The sequence below is a fragment of the Protomyctophum parallelum genome (assembly GCF_964188405.1).
Source record: "Protomyctophum parallelum genome assembly, chromosome: 9".
Taxonomy (NCBI): Eukaryota; Metazoa; Chordata; class Actinopteri; order Myctophiformes; family Myctophidae; genus Protomyctophum; species Protomyctophum parallelum.
Genome location: NC_139706.1, coordinates 24,838,704 through 24,850,971, shown reverse-complemented (window position 1 = coordinate 24,850,971; position 12,268 = coordinate 24,838,704). Strand labels below are relative to the sequence as shown.

The 12,268-nt window shown below is 40.5% G+C and overlaps 1 protein-coding gene across 1 annotated transcript; it reads left to right on the top strand.

Moving 5' to 3' along the window:
* The first annotated feature begins 5,706 nt into the window (after positions 1-5,706).
* On the top strand, positions 5,707-9,918 carry nkapd1 (NKAP domain containing 1). Its single transcript, XM_083773359.1, has 6 exons — positions 5,707-5,855; positions 6,587-6,663; positions 6,758-6,837; positions 7,237-7,377; positions 7,489-7,542; positions 9,044-9,918. The coding sequence occupies exons 2-6, from the start codon at positions 6,595-6,597 to the stop codon at positions 9,477-9,479; spliced, it is 780 nt and encodes a 259-aa protein (XP_083629485.1). The 5' UTR covers positions 5,707-5,855; positions 6,587-6,594; the 3' UTR covers positions 9,480-9,918.
* Positions 9,919-12,268: the final 2,350 nt, after the last annotated feature.

The window sequence follows — 12,268 nt, the reverse complement described above, 5'->3', positions numbered from 1 at the left end:
TTGGACCACTTAACCCTTATGAAAGGGTATTAAATTTTTTGTGTGAGTTAACTGTATTGTTTGTGCTCCCAATGGTGTTTTATTTGTAGTTCAAGGAGTACATACATGACTGCCAAAGAGATGTCCTCCGACCTTTCAGTGGCTTAAATAAAATGAGTTAATTGTTCATGTCTGGTGGATCAAACGCCACTCCAATACAACCAGGCAAGTGTACTAGGTAGGATTGTGGGATCATGGCAGATTATTACCTGAATGTCATGAATACCAAACCAACCAAGGGTTGTCAAAGGTGTACTACAGGTTGAATCCCACTAGGTGGAGACAAAGAACTAATGCATTAATTTAGCTGCCAGCTGGAGATCTATGGCATGTTTAATTTAACCTTAAATAAAAAGTTTAGCTCTCAAAAATGTCAAAATAGAGAGGGCCGTTTGGTCGTTGGTGTAATGTGTATTGTGGTGGAGGATTTATCTTTCCTTTCAATTACACCCCAGCTGTCCCAGGAGCTGTGTAAGCCTTATTTTACACATTACAATTTTCAGCCACGTCCTCAAAATGTACACTCAAAGTTGAGAATTTGCTGGCTCTGAATTATCTGCAGGAAGTTCTACCTGGCTGTCCCGACAAATACAAAATCTGGGAGCCCTCAGGTTTTGGGATGTTTAATTGGTCAGGGTGGCCCAGTTGCAGCAAAACGCAAAGAGTACAACAAAGTCTATACTAGTAGGTTTGTTTATCACAGTCGGTGTTGGGAGAATACTGCCTTGGGTACGTATTATCATGGCTAGCACACTTCCTGTCAACACATTGATGTAATTCAAGGTCTTGAGGTATGAGATAAAAGGAAATGCTGATAATATATTCTCAGCGTATCAAATCTTCTGATCCATGGCTTCAAATCCATGGCTTTTGTTTGCATCTAGCAGCTAGACATTGGAATTCAAATACATAATATTAAGAATACGGATAACTCTAAAGCTGAGGCTGCTGAGATTTGACGCCCTGCTGAAACCCCTCCAGGCACACCTGATTCTCTCTTGAAAGGACCACCGTCATGTTTTGGCAGGGGGGATGGAGCATGACAGGGTCACACATTCAGATCTGAGCTTTGGTGTTTTGGGAAAATAGAAATAAATCCCCCTTGTTCACTGGCAGGGGTGGCAGTTCTAAAGCTCGATGTGGGTTGTCTGTGTTTATAGAATATTAAATATTAATCTTCTGTATTCACAGGCACACTAATCATTAATTATTTCAACAAAACTCAAGACCTGCCACTTGTCCTAAGTTAACTAAAATCCTGATCAACATGCATCTTATCAGTTCTGATCAACTTCTCCTGAGATAGGCTACTGAAGGCCAAAAATGCCTGCCATGATCTTCTATACGACAGCTGTGCCACAGTTGATTCTACCAGTACGGAGAATTTGGGGAGGAAAATACTCAATTTCTTCTATTAGGTAATTTGTCATGTAATATCTTGTGGAGCTATTATAGAAGCAATATATTTCTTGCAGATTTCAATGACCAGCTAAACAGAAGAATGTTCTGCTACAAGTGAGGTAAGTGTCCATTTTTGTCAAATCCTATGTACTGTAGGCTATGTCTGCATAAGTCGATGTTGGGTGGTAGGTAGGTATGTACGTAGGTAGGTAGGCTGATGGATAGATAGATAGATAGATAGATAGATAGATAAGGAGGGGATGCTTTTTTTCATAATCATCCCCTCCTTATCTATCTATATATAAGAATCAAGCAGAACTCTGGGTTTGGATTGTGCCATTAGTTCGGATGATCATAGGCCCATAATGTCATCTTTTGCTTAATTAACTATACGCTTATTTGGTGTTGGATTAGCAATAACTTCAATAGAGGGTTAGTCAACCAACTGCTACATATAACTAACCTCTCTACCCTACATTAAGGATTGTTGTGATATTCACCAACTGACATCTTTTCCACTATGTTTAATTTGAAAATTCTTTTTTTTTTTAATTGCAAAGATATTTTATTTTCATTGTTTGGTGGATTCACAATGTAGTCTAAAAATAGTGAATGTATACAAACTAGTAGTTGACATTATTTATCAGTTATGAAATCATATTCTAGACATGCCTCAGCAGTTCAAGGTAAGGTTTGAATGTTGCTATTTTTACATAGCCTGTGGCTGTGTCCCAAAAGGCTAAAATGATTCATTCTGTTATCCATGAGCTAAAAGAAAAACAGCCCAAATAAAAGTACAGACTACTCTGGCCTTTTAGTAAACATATTTTCACTTCATAATCTGATGTTTTCAGAGTAATGTCAGATGTATGAGTCAGCAGACTTTTAGCTTAGGGGAATACCACTCATTTTCAACATTGAATGATGTCATGAATATATACCCTAGAGTTGTGTACAGTGTGGAAATAAGTAGAACTGGAAGTCTAGAACTTGGGGTCATGTGATCAGTGACATAGCAAAGGCCTGCAGTATACACCTTCCGTATGTCACTGATCATATGACCCCAATTTAGACCTCCAGTTCTAGGCTACACAGAAGGGGGGGGGGGGGGAGACGACTTTTTGATTATTTCCACAAAACAACTCTATGGTATATTAATGACAATAGTTCAATGTTGAAAATGAGTGGTATTTATTCCCCCTTAAGTGGTGAATGCAGGCCTATTGCCCTGACATCTATAGTTTGTTACGAAGGGTAAACATTACGGAGCAGTCTACAACAACCTAGTTGGAACCAGTCGGAGACCTCGGAATGGTCGGACCCACAAATCTGAACCGTCGACTGTGTTGTTTACAGAACGACTGTTCATGTATTCTTATGAAGACTATATAGGTCAGAGGAGTTTTAGCACTCAACATAAGTCTGCACTTAAGTTCATTCTCCAGCCCCTGGTATGCCCGGGCACCCATGCAAGGAAAGAGAACTGCAGCTGTGCATTTAACTTTACAATCATGCCAATGCTAGTTCTAGTTCTTAGTTCTTAGTTCTTAGTCCCATTTTTCACCCCTGTGTCAATTATCTAATGTGATCCTGGGCTCTACAGTAACACACCCTCCGCCAACCTAGTCCCCATATATGGGGGACATGGGGAGAGCAACGGACTTGAACTCAGGCTTCCTTCATGCCTGAGTGTCCAAGTTGCTCCTTTACACCTGACAGGGAGGAGTTTCCCTGGTTGGACGTAGCGCGTGGAAGGAACACGTTATTCCAACCAGTTCCTTTCCCCTCCATCATGGGGCACCCCGGCTGGCCAGGGGGAGGCAGTTTAGAGACCAGGATTACTGCATGTTCTTAGTTCTAAACTCTCTAAGATGCCTGGGCCTGGCACTCTTTGTCAATGGGTCGCCAACTTCCAGACAGACAGGAAGCAGCATGTGAGGCTGGGGAAATACATCTCAAGCAGTGACCCTCAGCACTGGTAGGCCTACACACCACAAGGCTGCATGCTCTCCCCCTCCCCTATATACCATTAGCATGCACTTCCACGCGGACACCTCTGTCACGCTTCAAGTTTTCAGAAGACATAAAACCCTGATCAGACCGACCAGGCGACCAGGACAGGAATGGTGACAAATGTGCATTTATTTTAGACAGTATAGGTGGCACAGCTGATGTCATGGTGCAGTCACAATAACCTGGATCAGAATGATGCAGCTCAAGACAGTGATCTGATTGTAGCCTTCAGGAGAGCCACCCCATCCCTCCCTCCACTCACCAGCATCAACAGCACAATGACTGTGCAGTCAAATTCCTTGGAACTACCATCATCAGGGACTTTAAATGTACCACCCTCCCCCCTCTCTCTCTCCAAAAAAAAAAAAAAAAAACAGCTGTATGCTGCCGCTGGGGCAGGAAGCAAGCACGGCCCTCTCATCCTAGCCAGTAGCCACAACATCTTTAAAAGCTCTCCTGGTCCTGGGAAGTAGTCTCTCGACTCCATGACACTGTTGACTCACAAAAGAGGGCGCTGTTTTTCCTTTGTTTTGCCAATTGGGTTCCCAGATTGCCTGGGAAGCAACTCTGAAGTCTGGGCTATCAAGATGATAAAGAACCATGGCAGGCACACGCACAGCAGCTTTATTCTCATCTGTGCTGTGCAGTTGCATACAACAATGGACTATATTTAACTATATCCACTGGATACAGTTAAAGTGCGAAAAGTAACACTAATTAGGAGTACTCTGTAGGCCTACTCCTAATTAGTGTTACTGCACTCATGCACCATCCAACCAAGTGCAATAATATAACAGTAGGCCTACAACATCCAAACCCAATACACTGTAATATAATTAGTGAAATATTATAGCTAATTCTCATCACATCTTATGATCTTACATAACTAATGTGGGGACAGAGTGGCATTCTGACGCACTGCCATTCTGAATTCCGACTTAATTTGGCTTCCGTGTGCCCGTCTTGACTGTCCACTGAGCTGGATAGTCTGATCTCTGCTGCGAGGTGGTGGAAAAATAATAGTAGTCAACAACAACAACAACTAATTTCAGTAACAATGTAGGAATGGAACACCTTTCCAGAATGTAATTTCCAGAACAATGGAGGGGGGTGAGCCATTCATTATCCATGCATCATTTTCATTTGACCAACAACAACAAACTGATTCTAAATGTTCTCCTTTGACAAACAACATTGATTCTAGATGTTCTAATATGAGAAATAAGGTAAAATAAACATGAAATAAACATGGGGCGAGATATCCAAGATGTGGGGCGAGATATCCACGCTTTGGGGGCGAGCTATCCACGGCTTGGGGCGAGCCGTCTTAACCTTTCGAAATTCCGGGGCGAGCCGTCGGGGGCGATTTGGGCGAGAGGCAAGATGACCTGTTACCTATATAAGTAGACCTGTTACCTATATAAGTAGCCTGGTATCGGTATTATACAAGAGGAAGAGAACTGCCTGTAGGCTTATGCTTTATTTTTGTAGAAGAGGCAAACTAATATTGTTTATGCCGTTTGCTTTGATTGAATGATATTTGAACATGTACACCGTGATATGATTTGGGTGTGTCTAAATAAAGTGTTTGTGTTGAATCAACACAAACACTTTATTTAGAACACACCCAATTGTTGATTATTGTGTAATGTAGGCCTATTTGTATGTGTAAACGTGAAACATTATTGTACTGTAAAAAGGTCTCTTTTCCCTTCATCTTTATACTTTTTGGTTTACTATAATTAGATTAATACACGATAATCAACACTAAACTTTATTTAGAAGTAGGCCTACACGCCCACATCCAAAGTACATCGTACACGTGTGTTCAATCAATTATTCAATCAAAGCAAACGGCATAAACAATATTAGTTTGGCTCTTCTACAAAAATAAAACGTATACACGGTAAGTTAGTGCCAAGCTGTCATTCTCTTGTAGTATTTTCCCAACACGGAGTAATAGTTATAGACCACTCAAGACTACGCTCCGGTTCGGTCTCTATCCTTTTACTACTCTATGGTCGATACCAGGCCAATCAGAGGCAGGCGGGGCGTTACCAAGAGATTGACACTCAGTTCTGAGATCTGGACTGATGACGCGAGGGTTTAGCTCATTATTGACATAGAATCCATCCAACGACTACTCTGCAGTCTGCACTGGCCAATAAGAGCTCGCCTTATGGGCGGAGCAATGTCAACGGAACCGGAAGTAGACTCAAGACAAGAAAGAAAAAGAACACAACAACAACTTCACGACACGTACAGTACGCCAGCTCGCGTACAGCAGGCGAATAACCATTAACTAGAATGAGTGACGAGCGTAGTACTCAGGGAACATATTGGGGCTAGCGAATAACGTGATAATTATTAATTGTATACACACGGGCCAGTAATTCAACCAAGTAAGTAGTAGTTTTGAGGCACGGTATTCAAATCTGAACGGATACGGGAATCTATTTGTGTTTTATCATGGCATAATTCCGTCGGATTGACCATAATAGAGCACCGAAGTCTGACGTCACTTTCAGTAGAGGGCGTCAGTCCCCAGGTTCATGTATTTGTTTAGTTGCATTGAAATCACCATAGGAGGAGTTTTAGATTGATTCATATAAGAACTGTGTTTGAAAAATAAACATGTCATCCCGGCCGCTTCACTCACATGGATATGAAGAATCAACTGACTGAGAGAAAACGCTAATGTTACTGCTGCTGAATTAGTTAGATTTTCGCTAGAAGCAGACTGTATCATATATGAGTGACTGACTGTTGCAAACGATACAGAGACACCTCCCTGACAATAACGCCGAGACAGCTTGTTTATTTTTGGACCACAACGCTTATAGTAGACGATATTAAGATCACCCCATGTTATTCTCCATAGAGAAACTACTTCCGTGAACCAGGGGAATCGTCGGGATGAGCGAGTTACGTCAGGACTTCGGTGCTCTATGTACATTAGTCAACGCCAGCCGTTAGCCTGTATGAGCTACTAGCATACCCGGCTATTCAGTGGTGAAGCGACTCAGGCGAATTGTATGTAGAATAATTAACTACACTCGGACAAGCGGACGCGGTTGTGATGTTTTTATTTTCGCACCAGATGTTTGTAACTTTTGATCTTCTCTGTAAACAGGTGCTGCCATGTCTGGAGTGCCGATAGGAAAGATATTACTCAGGAATGTGATCCGCCATACAGGCGCCCACAACAAGGTGATGTGTGAGAGCCTGAGGGGTGGGGGTTGTTGTAATGTTTGTGTGAGACTACTCGCTGACATACTACTGTCAACTGTGTGACCCATTGCAGATCCAGGAGGAATCAGAGATGTGGAAACAGAGAAATTGGGAGAAACAGCCAACACATTTTCCAGCCACAGAATCTATTAGGTATGCACAAATTAACAGTAATGATTAAGGCCAGGGGTCTTCCACGTTTTTCTGTCTTTTTTAATAGCTTTATATTATAGACTTGTTTGATGGCACCAACACCGATGATGTGTATTTTCAGACAGTTAACCACTTAAACCTCAATACTTTATCTGCTCCCTCTACCAAATCTCTTTGCTGAAAATAGTCAATCTACTATTAGGGTTCAAGTGGTTAATGTAAAATAAAAGTTCCTATCACACAAACATTTTTTTATCACACAGTTGAACGGTTATTCAAATTCTACCTAGCATTTCATCATAGAAAATGGACAATTTACTTTTTGGGCAAGTGGAACATGAACCTTTGTAGAACATGACAGAACAATCAATATATTGAGTGGTGTTATTTGGTTTTCAGGGGGAGCATGCACTGTGATCGAGTGTCCGAATCTAGAAACAAAAGTGGAAGAAGAGAATCTACATCAGGCCATGTTGATGAAAGAGAGGCTCGGTACTGGTCTCGCAAACTATATGAATTTGAGGCCAATGATCCTGACAGGTAAACACTAACTGTTCCCACGTTCAGGGCTCTGGGTGGGAATCACTGGGCAGATGTGAGTGTGCCATGTGATGAGAAACTGACAAGTTCATTTGATTTCTCACAAAACAGATGGGGACATAGTGGATTCAAGGAACTTTATCCTGAGGAATTCAAAAGTGATGGGTAAGAAGTGACCCTTGATTACAATGTTGTTGAGATTGCACTGTGGAAAATATAAACAATAAATCAAGTTAAAATCAGTGGTTGAGAAAGCATCAACCCCAGTACTTGAGTCAAAGGGATAGATCGATACTCTTGGTCAAATATTCCTCAACTACAAGTGAAATTAGCTCAGTCAAAAATGTACTTGAGTTAATCTAGTAAGTGATATTTAATTTGTTAATCTAAGTGTTATCTATAGGCCCTATAGCAATGATCAATATAGTATAGGGTGTTTTATTTAGTAACAGGGGTTTCCCTGTCTCTCCAGCTCTTTAATGAACATAAAATACATGTTCAGGACGGGTTTCCAATTTTATCCAATCAGAAGAAAGGACTTATTTAAGCGCTAACGCCACATGTCCATGTTGTTGTTTCTCCGTGAATATCATGTGTCCGTACATTTTGGCCACTGTGTTGTTTTTCTCCGTGAATAAGAGAGAGCGAGAGGGGTAGCAAGGATAGAGAGAGGTAGGGAAAGTACAGGGAGAGGGAACATCACCGCAGTTCTAGGAAAGCCAAGCTGTGATTGGCCAGTAGTCTAAGAGCCACCAATCTGGGTTGAAAACAAAGGCAGTGGCATATTATATACGGTCACGAAGCACAGGCTTGAACGGTTTAGTTTGCTCCCCTCCCTCCATTGGCTCCCGGTTGCTGACTCCCGGGTGCTGCCCACACAGGGTACAAAACTCTGAATGATGCTGGCCTTCAAAGCAGCAAAAAGTATGGCTCCCCCATATCTTGAAAGTTTGATCAGACCCTACAAAGTAACACCCCCCCCCCCCCCCCCCGCGCTCAGATCAGCCAAAACAGGACAACGCTTCGCACATCCCAGACTCTTCTCCCTTCTGTCTCCAAAACTATGGAATGAACTGTTGTAATCAGAACTGCAGACTCACTCCCAATCTTCCGCCGTAGTCTGAAAACCTACCTCTTAAGACTCCATCTTAGCCCGTAGCACTTGCCCTAGACTTGACGCTGTATTCTACTGTTAGACGGATGTTAGATTCTTAGCTTACTTATGATTCTTGATGACTATTCTTTATGTATTTGATGTATTACCATGTGTTGTTCTTGCTTACTGTAAGTACATCTGGATTAAGTGTCTGCTAAATGCCTAAATTGTACTCTGTATTTGGTTACCTATCAAATTCAGAAGTTAGTTGACAGCCTTCCTAGAAATGTATTGAGTCAAATCCATGTCTTTGAAGAAAAAAAAGTATAAAAATACTCAAGTAGTAAATTACAGACACATTAAATGTACGTCTTTACTGTCCACCACTAGCTAAACTATTTTTGGTTGAATTTTGATGTTGCTGGGTGAATTATTGATCCATCAACATAGCTTCTCATTAGGCTGTTTTTCTCTGGCTTGAAGTATTCTGTATTATAGACTGTAGCACTGCCACTGCATCATATTATTATAGTTCAGGGATAAAGCTCTATCTGTGTCTTGTGTTTGCAGAAAAGAGTCAAGTGAAACAAAGAGGAATGGTCATCGCAAAATCAAGAAGTGCAAGTCCTCCAGCATAGAAAAGTCTAAAGGTTCCAAAAAATCATCCAGAAAGAAGAAAAATAAAAAGGAGGACGAGGAGAAAAGGCAAAGGAAACTCAAAGAAACGAATAGCGACAGCAGTGATGACAATTCAAAGACTTCCAAGTGCAAGCAGAAGAGTAAAAGGACTAAACACAAACACAAGAAGAGCGAGAAGCACAAGGGAAAGGAAGACGACAGCAGCTCCGAAGACAGCGATGAACAACAAAGAGAGAGAGCGCATTCTAGCAGGAAGCGAAAGCAGGACTATAATAAAGGCTCAGACTTTGAATTGGACTCACAAAGGAAACAGAGGAAAATCCGGAGAGCAAACGAAGAGAACACTCATGACAGCTCTACTGCATGAAACGGACATCACACACACTCACCCGACTCAGGTAACCACAGAGGAAACTCATGGCTGTTCCTTTGTTTTTGTTTTCGGTGCAGAATTGTTTCTCCATGCTGTTTCTTTCTGTGGGCATTGGTAACACTGATACCACCCATAGATGAGGCTTCAAGTACGGTGTACAGTATATTGTGACAGACCGTCTTCCCCACTCCATTCAGAGCTCTGTAGGCTATCAGTCTGCTTGATTATTGACTTTGTGTGTCACCACAAACCATATTTTAGGACAAAAGAAAAGAAAATCAGCAGTTTTATTATGCAACTTTATTGACCAATTATGAGAATTTGTCTGCTCTTTTAAGCTTAAAATTTTTAACTTTTTTTGCCATAGCCAACATCGTTGTGCAAATCTATGGCATAGGTGAGAAATAAATCTATTTGACTGATTTGTAAATTATATATCTTTGTGATTGTGTATTTTTTGTATATGAGCAAGAACTAATAGTTTCCTAATCTACACTCATCTAGATGACTCTAGCATATTTGATATTCAATAGATTTTGTTTCAAAGCTCAAATTTATTCTGGTTATTGTCAGAATAACCAGAAGAATGACAGAGTTGGCGTATTGAGAATAATTCAATTCCAGATTGAACACTTTCAAACTTGCATGTCAAGGGTGACATTTCTAAAGTAAACCTTTCTCAAACAAGTTCACTATCACAATATAGTGAGCTGTGGGCTTGTAGTTGTATAGGTAGGCTATTTTCACAATTTTGGAGAGTATAAAAGTGGGCTTAATGGTTAAAGATATTGTGTAGCTGAAGAAATGGTACCTCTTTAAGGTTAGGTTTATGGTCTGTAGACTGGTATGTCTTGAAGTGGGCTCACTTGCCACAACCTTGAACCAAATTGAATGTGGCGTCTTCTTTCATGTGCAAAACTGCAAATCATACAATTAATATAATGCAAAACATGATCAAAGTGAATAAGTCATTAAAAAGAAACCAGGAGTTATGCACTGGGTCAAAAAGGATGAAAGTGATAATCCAAACTGTTCCAAGGCAATAATGGGTGCTCTTCAGGATGCGACATTCTAGTGAGAAACAAATCCTAAGCACTGATGCAAAAGGCTTTATTTAAAGGGGAATACCACTCATTTTCAACATTTAACTATGTCATTAATATACCATAGAGTTGTGTGGAAATAATAATAAAAAAGTCCCTCCATTTATAGCCTAGATTAGAACTGGAGGTCTAGGATTTGGAGTCATGTGATCAGAGACATACGGAAGGTGTACTGCAGGCCAAATGGTGTGTGTTCACAGGCAGATGCAAAGATACAGGGTACCATACATTGTCAATGGAAGACAGCGACATAAAGATGCATCCATCGTTTGTAGCTCTGCTGCAAAAGCTACAAATTGAAGCTGAGTATGAATGCCAAAAAGTACACCTTCCCCATGTCACTGATCACATGAAGTTCTAGAGTTCAATGTTGAAAATGAGTGGTATTCCCCTTTAAGCTCTATCTAATATTTTGTTACACCCTGTTGTCGCTTGTAGATATTGTAGGTTGAAAATCTCATCTACCTCACCTACTTTCTCAGAATCATAATTGTCTTGGTGATGCATTACAGTGAATAGCGAGTCTTGGCGACAATATTTCAAGATATCTACAGAGTAAGTTCTAAATATAGATATGCAAATACAGAAAATATACATACGATAAAGAAGTAGATGTTAATCGTGTGTGTGCGTAAGTGTGTGCACGCCTGACTGGTGGTCCCATGGTTCATTGTGAGCCTCTGGTATTCCTTGATCGTACTTCTGCCTTTTTAGGCCAGGCTTTGATTTATTTTCTCAGAATTGCTGTGCCTTGAACATTCCAAATCCATTGTTTTGACATGATGTATTGCACATCTCTGTGCAATGGGTCACTTCATATTGGCAATAGGAATTTATCATTGTACCAACTGTACTAACTTTAAATAAATACCCTTCAGCCCACCTGGTAAGATCCATTAAGTTTGCATGTTACTGACTGTGAACAAACTGATCAGTCAGCGTAGGAGTAGATCAGGCCCCATACTGGATCTGGATTATGAGTTTAATAACTAATCCCTGTAATTAATTACATTCGATATTTTGGGTTGTGGCACAGCCTAGTCACCAAAGATGGCCGATTATAGAACCATGAGAATTTCCCTTAAACTGAGTTTGGATCCGGATCCTGGAAGAGAAGCATGCAGGCTCTTTCTGCAACAGGAAACATCCCTGAGCTCCAGATGGTCAGTTTGCAGGCTGTGAAACCATTATAATGACATGATGTTTGACTGGTTTAGCAGACAGATGGGAAGGGAGACTGTCACAGAGCCATCGTCCTAATGTTGTCCAAACAATGTTAAATGTAATTAAATATGAATAACAGCTGATGTTACAATTAATTTAAAATTAAGTAACAAGTTGAAAGTTTCTTCTACTGGGTGGGACGTGCTACCATTTTTTTGGCAACACAAACATTAAATGCCATTGACAGAAGGATAATTTATGTCATATGTGGACGAGCAAATCGACTTTTATAAACACAGTGCAACTGTTTTAATTCAGCTCAGGGCTTATATATATATATATATCACATAAATTCAGTTATCTTACATTTCATATATAATGTGTGTATGTATGATTGATAAGAGTATGACATCATCAACCTGCGATAGAAGTTTTTGTTTTATATTAGTTATAGAGGGCAATTAGGCATATTAGCCCGGGATCCTTTGAAAGCGCTATATTGTGATAGTAATCATT